General features: G+C 37.1%; 1 protein-coding gene across 1 annotated transcript; it reads right to left on the bottom strand.

Moving 5' to 3' along the window:
• Positions 1 to 828: 828 nt before the first annotated feature.
• Positions 829 to 1,388, bottom strand: LOC103017059 (tetratricopeptide repeat protein 9C-like). The gene has a single exon (XM_028169062.2). It carries the CDS (start codon positions 1,386 to 1,388, stop codon positions 873 to 875), a length of 516 nt encoding a protein of 171 aa, XP_028024863.1. The 3' UTR covers positions 829 to 872.
• Between the last annotated feature and the right edge of the window lie 16,765 nt (positions 1,389 to 18,153).

Raw genomic sequence — 18,153 nt, 5'->3', positions numbered from 1 at the left:
TTTTATGGTATTGTTTCTAGAAGACTTGGTAAACCGTCTTTCCTATGTTTTTTTAGAGAAATGAGCATACTATAGATATTCACCTATTAAAAATTAAAATGTTTACGAGTGTTTTTTTGGCATGAGGGCTTTTAAAAGATTACAAAATATATACTTAAATGCTTGACTCCAGAGGTTTTAAGACAGAATGGTTTAATAAAATAAATAAATAAGTATACTATATTAATGATCTGAGTGTGAACAATAGCAAGGACTAGAAATTACCAAGAGAAACAAGACGAACTAGATACTTTTGGGGGGAAAAAGAATCTGAATGTATGTGGAACATTAAGAAAAAGGAATTATTTTAATCAAGATGGTTAATTTCAAATCTTTCATTCTGAGCCGTGTGGATCCAATTTATAATTGTCTAGTTTCACAGTATATATATTTGCCAGTTTGCGGCCTGTGTAACTTTGGCTTTGGGCATCTGAGGAAACGAAGAAACTCCTTTCTGCCTTCCTTATTACTTCATCCTCTGCTAGCCTTCTCCTTTGTAAATGACTACATCTACCAACATCTATCATTAAAATCTATGCCAAAGATATGATTAATTCCACCCATAACTGATTAATGTTTTCTGGTTGTATTTCTCAAGGCAAATGTCCCTAATAATACCACAGATTAAAAGCCATATAAATACATAGATGGAGAAACAAAAACAGACACAGACTACGTAAGCAATAAAGAGTTTGTGCAGAACTAGAAACAAAATAGAAGTTCACCTCTGTCAGAGGTATGGGGTTAATTTCTCTTGCTGAGGCTCAGGTTTCCCCTTGGTGGGTCTTTAATGGTTCACCCAAGTTCCAGTGGAGGGGTATCTTTCTTCTTTGTTAACCAAACATGCCCAGGTAGAGCTGCTTCTCTTTCCGATGGTAGCTGCTGCGTTCCGACTGCGTTAGCTGAAGGTACCGCCGGACACTGGCATCTTTTGGCTGCCTATTGACAGCAGCCATGAGGTAGTGCCAAGCCTGGTCATAGACCTGCAGGTGGAAAGAGGCCACCCCAGACCAATACAGGGCCTTGGCATCATCAGGCTGTCGTTCCAGGACTTTCTGACTGTATTCTTTCACCCGTTCATAGTTTACTGGCTCCATCTGAAGAAGACAGGCAGCTAGGTTGTTGTAGCAGTCTGTCTGGGTGGTGTGCAGTACGTTTTCCTGTTCAGGTGTGAGGGCCGGGCCCTGAGGTCCCAGATTAGGCATCGGGGAGGGCAGACTTGGATCGAGACCCCGCAGCTGCTGCAGAGCTCGATGGTGCCCACGCACAGCATCTCGGCACTTCCCTTCCCGGTAACATTGGTTCCCTTTCTCCTTGTACAGCTGGGCCTCCTGCAGGCGCTTCTCCATAACTTTGTCACCCGGTGCTCTTGAGGAAGTGGGAAGTGAAAGAGCAACCGAAGCTCTGGGGATAGGAGCGAAATACCAATTTTCGTAGCACACTTAAAATGGCAGGAAATTCTCCTTCTCCAGGAGGCCTCTCAGGGAAGGAGGTTTCCTTGATTCTACTACAGCCCCTTCCTTTCTTCTCTGCAGTTATTTTTCAATCTCTAGAAGTGCAGGGGATTGATCAGGGAGAGGACGTGGGAGGAGTAAAGCCAGAGATTAATTGATTTCCTAAAGCGGCGACTCCATGAAAAAGCGAACGCCGTACTACAAAATTCAACCAATGTTTGTTTGGTTTTTTTTTTTTAACATCTTTATTGGAGTATAATTGCTTTACAATGGTGTGTTAGTTTCTGCTTTATAACAAAGTGAATCAGTTACACATATACATATGTTCCCATATCTCTTCCCTCCTGCGTCTCCCTCCCTCCCACCCTCCCTATCCCACCCCTCTAGGTGGTCACAAAGCACCGAGCTGATCTCCCTGTGCTATGCGGCTGCTTCCCACTAGCCATCTATTTTACGTTTGGTAGTGTATATATGTCCATGTCACTCTCTCACTTCGTCCCAGCTTACCCTTCCCCCTCCCCATATCCTCAAGTCCATCCTCTAGTAGGTCTGTGTCTTTATTCCCATCTTGCCCCTAGGTTCTTCATGACCATTTTTTTTTCTTAGATTCCATATATACGTGTTAGCATATGGTATTTGTTTTTCTCTTTCTGACTTACTTCACTCTGTATGACAGACTCTAGGTCCATCCACCTCACTACAAATAACTCGATTTCATTTCTTTTTATGGCTGAGTAATATTCCATTGTATGTATAACCAATGTTTTTTAAAAACAGAAAATATCAACCAGTTGTCTGATTGAACCTGCATACATTTACCTTCTATTTCTCATTGTACTCCTTTCCTAATAACCTTTTCCTTCTTTGTTTATGTTTCACCTTATATTTCTCTTTTTTTTCTATTATGCTTTCTTTCCACTCTATTTTGAGGCCCCACCTAAAGCAAGGGTTTGTAGAAAACATACTCCTAACTATAGAATGTTAACTCTAGAGGGTGCTTCAGAGATTATTTAATTCAGTCCCTCCAATTGTATAATCATGCTCAGTTGTTCAAGGTCACACAGCTAGTTGGGAACAGAGTTTAGATTAGACCCTTGTAATTCTGACTCTATTTTTAGTCTTCCTTCTGTTATTGTCACACTATATGAAGCATTAGAGGAGATATGACATTTATTTATTCATTTATTCCCCCAACAACCCTGTGGGTTAAGTACTATTATCCCTATATTACAGATAAGGAAACTGTGGCAGAGAAATATGGAATAACTTGTTCAATGTCTTTCGCTAGTAAATGAAAAGCTTAGATTTGAACCTGGGCAGCTTACCCCAAAGCCAACACTCTGTGGAACACCTTGGATAAAGGTTCCTGCCCAAGAACAAAGAGTTAAGGTTTTTTCTCTACAGATTAAATGTTTAAGAGTGTCTGGAATGGTTAATAATAAACTTAGCAAGATTTAAAGCTTATATTTCAGGATAGTCATTAATCAATCTGGAGACTAAATTCTGCCCCAGGCACTTTATTCAGTTTGACTTTTTATTTATTTAGAATCAATTTTATTTATGTATTTATTTTTGGTTGTGTTGGGTCTTCGTTGCTGCATGCAGGCTTTCTCTAGTTGTGGCGAGCAGGGGCTACTCTTCATTGCGGTGTGTGGGCTTCTCACTGAGGTGGCTTATCTTGTTGCGGAGCACTGGCTCTAGGCATGCGGGCTTCAGTAGTTGTGGCATGTGGGCTCAGTAGTTTTGGCTCGCAGGCTCTAGAGCAAAGGCTCAGTAGTTGTGGCTCACGGGCTTAGTTGCTCCGCAGCATGTGAGATCTTCCCGGACCAGGGCTCAAACCCGTGTCCCCTGCATTGGCAGGTGGATTCTTAACCACTGTTCCACTAGGGAAGTCCCAGTTTGACTTTTTAAATTGAAATATAGTTGACAAACAATGTATCCGTTTCAGGTGTACAACAGAGTGATTTATATACATTGTGAATTGATCACCATGATAAGTCTAGTAACTATCTGTCACCATACAAAGTTAATATGATGTTTTTGACTGTATTCCCTATGCTGTACATTACATCTCTGTTAACTTATTTATTTTATAACTGGAAGTTTGTACCTCTTAATTCCCTCATGGATTTGCCCAACACCCCACTCACTCCCCTCTGGTGACCACCAGTTTGTTCTCTGTATCTAGAGTCTTTCTTTGCTTTTTTTGTTTGTTTCTTTTGTTTTTTAGATTCCACATATAAGTGAAAACATACAGTATTTGTTTTTCTCTGTCTGACTTATTTCACTAAGTATAATAATACCTTAGCAAAACCTCTAGGTCCATCAGTGTTGTCACAAATGGCAAGATTTGATTCTTTTTATGGCTGATTACTATTCTATTGTGTATATATATATATATATATATATATATATATATACCACATACCACATCTTTATCTATTCATCTATTGATGGATATTGCTTCCATATCTTGGCTATTGTAAATAATGCCTCAACAAACATAAGGGTGCATATATCTTTTCAAATTAGGGTTTTTGTTTTCTGATAAATACCCAGAACTGGAATTGCTGTATCATATGGTACTTTTATTTTTAATTTTTTGAGGAACTTCCATACTGTTTCCCACAGTGGCTGCACCAATTAACATCCCCACCAACAGTGCACAAGCTTCTCTTTTCTTTACGTCCTTGCCAACACTTTTTTGTAGTCATTTTGATAATAGTCATTTTGACCGGTATAAGATGGTATCTCATTGTGCTTTTGATTTGCATTTCCCTAATGATTAGGGATGTTGAGTATTTTTTCATGTGCCTGCTGTCCATTTGTGTGTCTTCCTTGGAAAAATGGCTGTTCAGGTCCTCTGCCCATTTTTAATCTGATTGTTTTTCCATATTGAGTTGTGTGAGTTCTTTGTATATATTGGTTATTGGGTGTATCATTTGTAAATATCTTCTCCCATTCAGTAGATTGACTTTTCATTTTGTTGGTGGTTTCCACAACTGTACAAAGCTTTTTAGTTTGATGTAGTCCCATTTGTTTATTTTTGCTTTTGTTGCCCTTACCTGAGGAGACAGATCCAAAAAAAATATTATTAAAACTGATTTCAGAGAGCTTACTACCTATGTTTTCTTCTAGGAGTTTTATGGTTTCAGGTGTTACATTTAAGTCTTTAATCTATTTTGAGTTTATTTTTGTATATGGTGTAAGAAAGTGATCCACTCTCATTCTTTTGCATATAGCTGTCTAATTTTTCCAGCACAATTTATTAAAGAGACTGTCTTTTCCCCATTATATATTCTTGACTCCTTTGTCATAAATTATTTGAACATATTAGCATGGGTTTATTTCTGTACTCTCTATTCTGTTCCATTGATCTGTGTGTCTGTTTTTGTGCCAGTACCATACAGTTTTGATTACTACAGCTTTGTTATATAGTTCAAAATCAGGGAGCATGATCCCTCTAGCTTTGTTCTTCTTTCTTAAGATTGCTTTGGTTGTTTAGGGTCTTTTGTGGTTCCATGCAAATTTTAGGATTATTTGTTCTAGTTCTGTGAAAGATGCCATCTATATTTTGACAGGAATTGCATTGAATCTGTAGATTGCTTTGAGTAGTATGGACATTTTAACAATATTAATTCTTCCAGTGCATGAACATGGTATATCTTTCTATTTATTTATGTTGTCTTCAATTTCTTTCATCAGTGTCTTATAGTTTTCAGTGTATAGGTCTTTCATATTTTTGGTTAGATTTATTCTCAGGTATTCATTCTTTTTGATGCAATTGTAAATGGGATTGTTTTCTTAATTTCTCTTTCTGATAGTTTGTTATTGGTATATAGACTTTGGGCTTTGTTCTTCTTTTTCCAGTTCTTTTAGGTGTGAGGTTAGATTGTTTATTTGAGATTTTTTCTTATTTTCTGAGGTATGCCTGTATCACTATAAACTGCCCTCTTAGAACTGCTTTTGCTGTGTCCTATAGGTTTTGGAACATTGTGTTTTCATTTTCCTTTGCCTCAAGGTATTTTTTTTTCTTCACAATGCATTGGTTGTTTAATAACATGTGGCTTAGCCTCCACGTGTTTGTGTTTTTTCCTTGTAATTAATTTCTAGTTTCATACCACTGTGGTAGGAAAAGATGCTTGATATGATTTCAACCTTCTTAAATTTATTGAGACTTGTTTTGTGGCCTTACATGTGATCTCAGCTGGAGAATGTACCATTTGCACTTGAAAATAATTTGTTTTCTGTTGTTTTTGAGTAGTAATGTTCTAGTAATGTTCTATTTATCTATTAAGTCCATTTGTCTAATGTGTCATTTAAGGCCAATGTTTCCTAATTGATTTTCTGTCTGGAGGATCTATCCATTGATGTAAGGGGGTATTAAAGTCCCCTACTATTATTGTATTATTATCAACATCTCCCTTTATATTTAATACTATTTGCTTTATTTATTTACATGCTCCTATATTGGTTGCATAGATATTTACAAGTGTTATATCTTCTTCTTAGATTGATCCCTTTATGTAATGCCCTTCTTTGTCTCTTGTTATAGTCTTTGTTTTAAAGTCTATTTTGTCTGCTATAAGTATTGCTATCCTAGCTTTTCTTTTCATTTTCATGGAATATCTTTTTCCAACACTTCATTTTCGGTTTGTGTGTCTTTAGATCTGAAGTGAGTCTCTTGTAGGCAGCATATATATAGGTCTTTGTAAAAATTCATTCAGCTACCCTGTGTGTTTCGATTGAAGCATTTAGTCCCTTTACATTTAAACTAATTATTGATAGATATGTACTTATTGCTATTTTGATAATTTTTTCTGGTTATTTTTGCAGTTCTCCTTTCATTTTTTTCTTGTTCTTTTTCCTTGTGATTTGATGACTTTCTTTAGTGCTATGTTTGTGTTCCTTTCTCTTTATTTCTTGTATATCTGTTATAGGTTTTTGGTTTGTGGTTACCATGAGGTTCATTTATAACAACCTTTGTATATAGCAGTCTATTTTAAGTTGATGGTTGCTTAAGTTCACATACATTCTAAAAGCACTACATTTTTACTCCCTCCTACCACACGTTTTATGTTTTTGGCATCATATTTTACATCTTTTTATTTTGTGTATTGCTTAACTAATTATTGTAGCTATAGATGATTTTTACTACTTTTGTCTTTTAACCCTCATACTAGCTTTATAGGTGGTTGATCTACTACTTTTAGTGTATGTTTGCCTTTACCAGTGAGATTTTTTTCCTTCATAATTTTCTTATTTCTAGTTATGACCTTTTCTTTTCCTTTTAAAGAAGTCCCTTTAACACTTCTTGTAAGGCCAGCTTACTGGTGATGAACTCCTTTAGCTTTTGCTTGTCTAGGAAACTCTATCTCTCCCTCAATTCTTAATGAGAACCTTACCAGGTAAAGTATTACTGGTTGTAAGTTTTTTGTTTTTGTTTTTGTTTTCTTTCAGCACTTTAAGTATATAGTGTCAGTCCCTTCTGGCTTGTAAAGTTTTTGCTGAAAGATCATCTGATAGTCTTATGGGGGGGGGTCCCTTGTGCATAACTAGTTGTTTTCCTCTTGATGCTTTTAAGATTCTTTCTTTAACATCTTGCGTTTTAATTATAATGTTCCCTTGGTGTGGGTTACTTTGGGTTCATCTTCTTTGGGACTCTCTGTGTTCCTGGACTTGGATGTTTGTTTTCTTCACCAGGTTAGGGAAGTTTTCAGGCATTATTTCTTCAAATAGGTTTTTCTGACCCTTTCTCTCTCTCTTCTTTTTCTGGAACTCCTAAAATGCAAATGTTAGTATGCTTGATGTTGTCTCAGAGATCCCTTAAACTATCCTCATTCTTTTTTATTCTTTTATATTTTTGTTGTTCTGATCAGGTGATTTCCACTACCCTGTCTTCTAGATTGTTGATCCATTCTTCTGCATCCTCTAATCTGCTGTTGATTCCCATTCGTGTATTTTTTATTTCAGTTTTTATATTCTTCAGTTTTGATTGGTTCTTTTTTATAATTTCTGTCTCTTAGTTTAAGTTCTCACTGTGTTCATCCATTCTTCTCCCAAGTTTGGTGAGCATATTTATGACTGTTACTTTGAACTCTTTATTTGCTTTAATTGCTCATCTCCATTTCATTTTGTTCTTTTTTGGGGGGTGGGAGAATGTTCTTTTGTTTGGAAGGCATTCCTTTGTCTCCTCATTTTGTCTAACTCTCTGTGTTTGTTTCTATGTATTATGTATATCAGCTACATTTCCCAGCTTTGAAAGAGTGGCCATACGTAGAAGGTGTCCTGTGGTGCCCAGTGATGCAATCTCCACCTGGTCACCAGAGCTATATGCTCCAGGATACCCCATGTGTGGGCTGCACATGTCCTCCTGTTTTGGTGCTGCAGGTACACTGGTGGGTGAGGCTGGTCCCTGGCCGGGCTGGCTGAGAGGTTTGGCCACAACTGTTGTGGGCATATGGGGCTGGTCCACCAGAGCAGGAGCCACTTTGGAGGAACACCAGCACTGGCAAGGGTTGCTCACCAGGTGGGGTGGAGTGAGAGCATTTGGAGGGCAGATTGACTTTTTTAATGAGCTGCACAGCATGAGAGACTTTTCTGAGATCCAATCTGAAAGCTGCCTGTATCTATAAAAACCAACTTAGATCATCTTGATTTATAGAAAGTTTCTCAACTTCAACACTATTGTATTTGGGGTTGAATAATTCTTTATGGGCAGGGGGAGGGTGCTCACCTGTGCACTGTCAAATGTTTAACAGGATCCCTGGCCTCTACCCAGTAGGTGCCAATAGTACCCCCTTCCCCAGTTGTGACAAAAATATTTGCAAACATTGCCAAATGTTCCCTGGGGAAAAAATTGCCCCCTGCTTATAGCGTAGGGGAACAAGCCATCCAGGTATCCAGGATTTAGGCCCACAACCGTATTCACTGGATCCAAACCTCAGTAACCTGTACCTCTGAATCTAGCCTCTTCACTATTTCTAAAGGCAGGCTCATGTCCACTGACATGGTTTGTTAAAGCCAAGCAGTTGAAGCAATGGTAAACATATATTATGCATATACCATATAAACTTTATATTGTATAAGGTCTTTGAATACCATGCATCTGTTTTTGACTTCACTTGGTGTTTCACTAACTTTCTTTATTTCATTTTAACTGCCTTGTCAAAGGGTTCCTAGAAGGATAAGAACTTGGTTTACTATCACATTTTACAGTTAAAACTGATTTAAAGTTATTTATAATTCTGTGACATTTAGAGATCACACCATTAAGTTACCTAAGACATATTTTTAAAGCTTAATAAAGTTGGAATCTTTTAACCAGTCTTACTGTATTCAGTTTTTTGACTACTCCAGCCCAACTGTGTTCAGTACATTAAAGACAAACAATACTTAAATGATGATTTTCTAAGTAATTCAGATTACCCAATATTTATCCATTTTAAAAATGGTTAGAAGTACAGTAAGGTTAATCTCAAAACCATTTATAATGATAGGTCTCAGAATAAATTTACCAATTTCCCATGAGATATCGCTAGACTTTGCTTATTAATGAATGCGTTAAGAATTTCTCCTTTACATTTATATATTTATCTTCGAAAGTATGTTCTACAGGGTATCAATCCTCTCATTCCTTAGGGATGCTAAACATGGCCCCATCAGACCTGCTGCCAATCTTGGTCACCACAAATAATTAACCCCATCATGAAGCATTTAAAATATGTAAAGGTTAAAAGATCATAAAAATGAGACCATATGTCCAAACATACCACGTGTGCTTTGGCAAGGGAAATGTACGTGTTAAGACAAACCTTAACAAGCCTGCCAGAGAACTAGATCAAAACCAGAACAAAAAGATTCTTTTCATATAAGCTAAGTATTTCCCTAGTACTTACTCCCTGAGGTTAGCCAAGATGAAAGAAGCCAATCTACCCATATATCTGCCTGGCAAAACCATCTTCCTTCATAATTGAAAAGATAAAAGGCCTAGAACTCTGTATTTGGGGAGATGAATTGCCTTGGTCCAAATCCTGGCTTCACCACTTAACTCTGTCAACATCTTAACATGTTGGCAAGATACTTAACATCTCTGAGCCCCAATTTCCTTATCTATAAAATGGAAATGATTATATTTTCTTCTGGAATGTTTTGAGGATTAAACAAGATAAAGTGAAAGTGTTTAGACTTTTTCCTAGCACATAATGAAGGTTGCTGTTCTTATTGAGAAAACAAATGTACATCCATTCTCAGGAATGCTAACATTTTGGTGCCCACTCTTACTTATTTCAGATTATGCTCCAAGGAAACACTGGATATGAAAAGATGCATCCAGTCTTGCTAGGTGGCTTTATCACCAAAGCCAGATCAAGGAAGAGCACATATAGCTAAAATCTAGTCATGCACAAGCCTTTGGGCTCCCGGTTGGGGGAAGGGGGCATCTGCACTAGTATGGGGTTTATCTCACTGATGGTAAATAGCTGAAGGAGACTTCTTGAAGATCAGCACCAGAAAGAGCAGTTAAAAATGGAGATGTTCGAATGAGTAGGGAGTGGCTTCAAACTATGCAGTACATGTATTCAATGACTCAGAGTAGCCTGTATCCCACTTATGTTGGTTGAATAAGTCAAACATAAGTCAAAACCTTGGAAGAAGTTAGTTTTAGATAGCCAGTATTTGGGCTTATCCATGTCACACTTTCCATCATTTAGATCCAATTATCTAGTGCTTTTTATACTATTATTGGTCAAAACTGTTAAATTAAAAATTGTTAAAATAAAAATTCACTCTAATATTTAGCTAGGTAAATGAAAATTAATATATGTAACCCTCAAGAAAAAAATGTAGTTCCCCATGCATTTAATTTATTTAAATTTAAAAGTAAATATATAGAAATAGTCCAGGCATACAAAAAAGTATAAAAGATAATACAGCAAACTTTGACTGAGGGTGCAGGCCGTCAGGGGTCCCAGCTTTAATCTGGGGTCTCAGTTCCTTCTCCATATCTTGCTAGCCACCCGTCCTAGCAAGATGGCTGAAGATTTGGCATCAGTTTCCCACAGTTTCCTGTATATATACATATATCCCCATATCTCCTCTCTCTTGCCTCTCCCTCCCACCCCCTTCATACCCAAGCTTCAGGGCACAGAGGTCATCAAATGCCCTGAGCGGCTGAAGATTTGGCATCAGTTTCCCACACTGATTTCTTTGCAAAATTAAATGAGCCATAAATTTAAAAGATGTGTGAAATATTTCATTTAGCACTCTACATGCTTTTAGTGGGAAATTTTTTCAGGATATCTAGCCACTTTATTATTTTTTTAACCAAAATATACTCACTATTATGAGTTTAAAATTTTTTTAAATTTCATTTTAGTTATATGTTTGTGTCTGTCTGCATTAAGATATGAATGCAAATAAAGACAAAACGACCATGAGCTGAATTGATATTCTTTAAATCATTGTAAAGATACAGTTTTCCAAGGTAGAGAGTAATTTTTGTATTTGAATGTATTTTTCTTTAACATCTTTATTGGAGTATAATTGCTTTACAATGGTGTGTTACTTTCCGCTTTGTAACAAAGTGAATCAGCTGTATATATACATATATCCCCATATCTCCTCTCTCTTGCCTCTCCCTCCCACCCTCCTTATCCCACCCCTCTAGGTGTTCACAAAGCACTGAGCTGATCTCCCTGTGCTATGGGGCTGCTTCCAACTATCTGTTTTACATTTGGTAGTATATATAAGTCCATGCCACTCTCTCATTTCGTCCCAGCTTACCCTTACTGCTGGTCGTGTCCTCAAATCCATTCTCTATGTCTGCGTCTTTATTCCTGTCCTGCCTCTAGGTTCTTCACAACCATTTTTTTTTATTACATATATATGTGTTAGCATACGGTATTTGTTATTCTCTTTCTGACTTACTTCACTCTGTATGACAGTCTTTAAGTCCACCCACCTCACTACAAATAACTCAATTTCATTTCTTTTTATGGCTGAGTAATATTCCATTGTATATATGTACCACATCTTCTTTATCCATTCATCTGTCAGTGGACACTTAGGTTGCTTCCGTGTCCCGGCTATTGTAAACAGTGCTGCAATGAACATTATGGTACATGTCTCTTTTTGAATTATGGTTTTCTCAGGGTATATACCCAGTAGTGGGAATGCTGGGTCGTATGGTAGTTCTATTTTTACTTTTTTAAGGAACCTCCATACTGTTCTCCATAGTGGCTGTATCTATTTACAATCCCACCAACAGTGCAAGAGGGTTCCCTTTTCTCCACACCCTCTCCAGCATTTGTTGTTTGTAGATTTTGTGGTGATGGCCATTCTGACTGCTGTGAGGTGATACCTCACTGCAGTTTTGATTTGCATTTCTCTAATGATTAGTGATGTTGAGCATCCTTTAATGTGTTTGGTGGCCATCTGTATATCTTCTTTGGAGAAATGTCTATTTAAGTCTTCTGCACATTTTTGGACTGGGTTGTTTGTTTTTTTGATATTGAGCTGTATGAGCTGTTTGTAATTTTGGAGATTAATCCTTTGTTGGTTGCTTCATTTGCAAATATTTTCTCCCATTCTGAGGGCTGTGTTTTCATCATGTTTGTGTTTTCCTTTGCTGTGTAAAGGTTTGAAGTTTCATTAGGTCCCATTTGTTTATTTTTATTTTTATTTCCATTTCTCTAGGAGGTGGTTCAAAAGGGATCTTGCTGTGATTTATGTCATAGAGTGTTCTGCCTATGTTTTCCTCTAAGAGTTTGATGGTGTCTGGCCTTACATTTAGGTCTTTAATCCATTTGGAGTTTATTTTTGTGTACGGTGTTAGGGAGTGTTCCAATTTCATTCCTTTACATGTAGCTGTCCAATTTTCCCAGCACTTCTTATGGAAGATGCTGTCTTTTCTCCATTGTATATTCTTGCCTCCTTTATCAAAGATAAGGTGACCATGTATGTGTGGGTTTATCTCTGGGCTTTCTATCCTGTTCCATTGATCTATTCTCTGTTTTTGTGTCAGTACCATACTGTCTTGATTACTGTAGCTTTGTAGTATAGTCTGAAGTCAGGGAGCCTGATTCTTCCAGCTCTGGTTTTCTTTCTCAAGATTGCTTTGGCTATTCGGGGTCTTTTGTGTTTCTATACAAATTATGGAATTTTTTTTCTAGTTCTGTGAAAAATGCCATTGGTAGTTTGATAGGGATTGCATTAAATCTGTAGATTGCTTTGGGTAGTTTATTCATTTTCACAAGGTTGATTCTTCTAGTCCAACAACATGGTATATCTCTCCATCTGTTTGTATCATCTTTAATTTCTTTCACGAGTGTCTTACAGTTTTCTGCATATAGGTCTTTTGTCTCCTTAGGTAGGTTTATTCCTAGGTATTTTATTCTTTTTGTTGCAATGGTAAATGGGAGTGTTCCCTTAATTTCTCTTTCAGATATTTCATCATTAGTGTATAGGAATGCAAGAGATTTCTGGGCATCAATTTTGTATCCTGCTATTTTACCAAATCCATTGATTAGCTCTAGTACTTTTCCGGTAGCATCTTTAGGATTCTCTATGTATAGTGTCATGTCACCTGCAAACAGCTTTTTTTGTTTGCAGAACAAAAACTTCTTACTAACAGAAGTAAAGTGACAGCTTTATTTCTTCTTTCACTATTTGGATTCCTTTTATTTCTTTTTCTTCTCTGATTGCTGTGGCTTCCAAAACTATGTTGAATAATACTGGTGAGAGTTACAACCTTGTCTTGTTCCTGATCTTATGGGAAATGGTTTCAGCTCACCATTGAGAACGATGTTGGCTGTGGGTTTGTCATATATGGCCTTTATTATGTTGAGGTAAGTTCCCTCTATGCCTACTTTCTGGAGGGTTTTTATCATAAATGGGTGTTGAATTTTGTCGAAAGCTTTCTCTGCATCTATTCAGATGATCATTTGGTCTTTCTTCTTCAATTTGTTAATATGGGGTATCACATTGATTGATTTGCGTATATTGAATAATCCTTGAATTCCTGGGATAAACCCCACTTGATCACGGTGTATGATCCTTTTAATGTACTGTTGGATTCTGTTGGTTAGTATTTTGTTGAGGATTTTTGCATCTATGTTCAGCAGTGATATTGGCCAGACATCTTTGTCTGGTTTTGGTTTCAGCATGATGGTGGCCTCATAGAATGAGTTTGGAAGTGTTCTTCCCTCTGCTATATTTTGGAAGAGTTTGAGAAGGATAGGTGTTAGCTCTTCTCTAAATGTTTGATAGAATTCGCCTGTGAAGCCATCTGGTCCTGGGCTTTTGTTTGTTGGAAGATTTTTAATCACAGTCTCAATTTCAGTGCTTGTGATTGGGCTGTTTATATTTTCTATTTCTTCCTAGTTCAGTCTCAGAAGCTTGTGCCTTTCTATGAATTTGTCCATTTCTTCTAGGTTGTCCATTTTATTGGCATATAGTTGCTTGTAGTAATCTCTCATGATCCTTTGTATTTCTGCAGTGTCAGTTGTTACTTCTCCTTTTTCATTTCTAATCCTATTGATTTCAGTCTTCTCCCTTTTTTTCTTGATGAGTTTGGCTAATGGTTTATCAATTTTGTTTATCTTCTCGAAGAACCGGCTTTTAGTTTTATTGATCTTTGCTATCGTTTCCTTCATTTCTTTTTCATTTATTTCTGATCTGATGTTTATGATTTCTTTCCTTCTGCTAACTTTGGGGGTCTTTTTGTTCTTCTTTCTCTAATTGCTTTAGGTGTAAGGTTAGGTTGTTTATTTGAGATGTTTCTTGTTTCTTGAGGTAGGATTGTATTGCTATAAACTTCCCTCTTAGAACTGCTTTTGCTGCATCCCATAGGTTTTGGGTTGTCATGTTTTCACTGTCATTTGTTTCCTGGTATTTTTTGGTTTCCTCTTTGATTTCTTCAGTGATCTCTTGGTTATTAAGTAGTGCATTGTTTAGCTTCCACGTTTTTGTATTTTTTACAGATTTTTTCCTGTAATTGATATCTAGTCTCATAACATTGTGGTCAGAAATGATACTTGATATGATTTCAATTTTCTTAATTTACCAAGGCTTGATTTATGACCCAAGATATGATCTATCCTGGAGAATGTTCCATGAGCACATGAGAAGAAAGTGTATTCTGTTCTTTTTGAATGGAATATATCTATATACCTATAGATATCAAGTAAGTCCATCTTGTTTAATGTGTCATTTAAAGCTTGTGTTTCCTTATTTATTTTCATTTTGTATGATCTGTCCATTGGTGAAAGCGGTGTGTTAAAGTCCCCTAGTAGTATTGTGTTACTGTCGATTTCCCCTTTTATGGCTGTTATCATTTGCTGTATGTATTGAGGTGCTCCTATGTTGGGTGCATAAATATTTGCAATTGTTATATCTTCTTCTTGGATTGATCCCTTGATCATTATGTAGTGTCCTTCTTTGTCTCTTGTAATAATCTTTATTTTAAAGTCTATTTTGTCTGATATGACGATTGCTACTCCAGCTTTCTTTTGATTTCCATTTGCATGGAATATCTTTTTCCCTCCTCTCACTTTTAGTCTGTATGTGTCGCTAGGTCTGACGTGGGTTTCTTGTAGACAGTATATATATGGGTCTTGGCTTTGTATCCATTCAGCCAGTCTATGTTTCTTGTTGGGAGATTTAATCCATTTACATTTAAGGTAATTATCGATATGGTAATGTTCCTATTACCATTTTCCTAATTGTTTTGGGTTTGTTATTGTAGCTCTTTTCCTTCTCTTGTGTTTCCTGCCTAGAGAAGTTCCTTTAGCATTTGTTGTAATGCTGGTTTGGTGGTGCTGAATTCTCTTAGCTTTTGCTTGTCTGTAAAGGTTTTAATTTCTCTGTGGAATCTGAATGAGATCCTTGCTGGTTTGAGTAATCTTGGTTGTAGGTTTTTCCCTTTCATCACTTTAAATATGTCTTGCCACTCGCTTCTGGTGTGCAGAGTTTCTGCTGAAAGGTCAGCTGTTAACCTTATGGGGATTCCCTTGTATGTTATTTATTGTTTTTCTCTTGCTGCTTTTAATATTTTTTCATTGTATTTAATTTTTGGTAGCTTGATTAATATGTCTTGGCATGTTTCTCCTTAGATTTATCCTGTATGGGACTCTCTGCACTTCCTGGACTTAATTGACTGTTTCCTTTCCCATATTAGGGAGTTTTCAATTATAATCTCTTCAAATATTTTCTCAGTCCCTTTCTTTTTCTCTTCTTCTTCTGGGACCCCTATAATTCGAATGTTGGTGCATTTAATTTTGTCCCAGAAGTCTTTAATACTGTCCTCAAATCTTTTCATTCTTTTTTCTTTATTCTGCTCTGCAGTAGTTATTTCCACTATTTTATCATCCAGGTCACTTATCTGTTCTTCTGCCTCAGTTATGCTGTATTGATTCCTTCTAGAGAATTTTTAATTTCATTTATTGTGTTGTTTATCATTGTTTGTTTGCTCTTTCATTCTTCTGGGTCCTTGTTAAAAGTTTTTTGTATATTCACCATTCTATTTCTAAGATTTTGGATCATCTTTACTATCATTACTCTGAATTCTTTTTCAGGTAGACTGCCTATTTCCTCTTCATTTGTTTGGTCTGGTGGGTTTTTACCTTGCTCCTTCATCTGCTGTGTGTTTCTCTGTCTTCTCATTTTTCTTAACTTACTGTGTTTGGGGTCTCCTTTTCGCAGGCTGTAGTTTTGTAGTTCCCGTTGTTTTTGGTGTCTGACCTCAGTGGCTAATGTTGGTTCAGTGGGTTGTGTAGGCTTCCTGGTGGAGGGGACTGGTGCGTGTGTTCTGGTGGATGAGGCTGGACCCTGTCTTTCTGTTGGGCAGGACCACGTCTGGTGGTGTGTTTTGGGTTGTCTTGACCTTTTCATGATTTTAGGCAGCCTGTCTGCTAATGGGTGGGTTTGTGTTCCTGTCTTGCTAGTTGTTTGGTGTAGGGTGTCCAGCACTATAGCTTGCTGTTTATTGAGTGGAGCTGAGTCTTAGCCTTGAGACAGAGTTCTCAGGGAGAGCTTTCGCCATTTGTTATTACATGGAGCTTGGAAGTCTCTGGTGGACCAATGTCCTGAACTCGGCTCTCCCACCTCAAAGGCACAGGCCTGACACCCAGCTGGAGCACCATGACCCTGTCAGCCGCAAGGCTCAGAAGAAAACGGAGAAAAAAAGAATGAAAGAAAGAAAATAAAAAAGATGTAAAGTTATTAAAATAAAAAATTTGAAAAAAATATTAAAAATAAAGAAATTTAAAAGTAATAAAAAAAGAAAAAAGAAAGAAAGAAAGAAGAGAGCAACCAAACCAAAAAAACAAATCCACCAATGATAACAAGCACTAAAAACTATATTTAAAAAAAAACAAAAAACGGACAGACAGAACCCTAGGGCAAATGGTAAAAGCCAAGCTATACAGACAAAATCACACTAAGAAGCATACACATACACACTCACAGAGAGAAAAAGGTAAAAAAAAAAAAATCTTTATATATATATATAAAAAGGAAGAGAGCAACCAAATCAATAAACAAATCTACCAGTGATAATAAACTCTAAATACTACACTAACATAAACATAAAACCAGAAACAAATTATATGCAGTAAGCAAACCCCAAGTCTACAGTTGCTCCCAAATTCCACCACCTCAGTTTTTGGATGATTCCTTGTCTATTCAGTTATTCCACATTTGCAGGGTACATTAAGTTGATTGTGGAGATTTAATCCGCTGCTCCTGAGGCTGCTGGGAGAAATTTCCCTTTCTCTTCTTTGTTCGCACAGCTCTTGGGGTTCAGCTTTGGATTTGGCACTGCCTCTGCCTGTAGGTCGCCTGAGGGCGTCTTTTGGGAAGTCTGAGGTCTTCTGCCAGCATTCAGTAGGTGTTCTGTAGGTGTTGTTCCACATGTAGATGTATTTCTGCTGTATTTGTGGGGAGGAAGATGATCTCCATGTCTTACTCCTCCACCATCTTGAAGGTCTCGCCTTGAATGTATTTTTTAATAGTTCCAAAATAACAACTAAAAGGCAATTAATCATTTTGTTGTTACTCAGTGAATGTGACCTCTAATCCAAGCTATCCTATTCCTTTCCAAAGGTCCTCTAGGATATTTTCCCAGTTTATAAATTCCCCATTCTTGGGTAAATTGTCCTTAGAGAATGGAATGTGCATGCTAGCAAATCCACTTAGCCTTCTCCATCTCACCTCAAGTATGTTAATGAGGAAATTCATTCTCTCCCTCTCTCTTTGTGTGTGTGTGTGTGTGTGTGTGTTATCAAACCTTAGAATTCCACTACTTTCCTTAGCTAAGTGTGATAATTGTACAATAGGCAAGCGTGAACTGGTTGTTTTAGTTTCCCAGGGTTCAGACAAGCCCTGGTGTATCATCAGGTGGTAAATCTCACATTGCTAACTATCTTTGTTGAGAACAGTGACTTACAGTCCTCTGTGTGTGCTCCTGGCCAGCTAAAGGCTGATACCTCTTGCCAAATTTCTCCTTGGAGTACTTGAACTCCAACTCTAACATCATTGCATCCCATTCAGAGCTACCTTGGCCCCTCTGCATGGGAAAGGGAGGAAGAAGGTTTTCTATTCAGTTTTAAGATGAGGAAACTGAGTCTGAAAGAGGTTAATTTTTATGAATTTAAATAGTAAA

This window comes from Balaenoptera acutorostrata, chromosome 2 (genome assembly GCF_949987535.1).
Source record: "Balaenoptera acutorostrata chromosome 2, mBalAcu1.1, whole genome shotgun sequence".
Taxonomy (NCBI): domain Eukaryota; kingdom Metazoa; phylum Chordata; class Mammalia; order Artiodactyla; family Balaenopteridae; genus Balaenoptera; species Balaenoptera acutorostrata.
Note: the sequence above shows the minus strand (reverse complement) of the source record. Positions and strands in the feature narration are given on the sequence as shown.

Excerpts from the sequence above, each read along its gene's own strand:
- LOC103017059 (XM_028169062.2), bottom strand. The coding sequence starts at position 1,388 with ATGGAGAAGCGCCTGCAGGAGGCCCAGCTGTACAAGGAGAAAGGGAAC.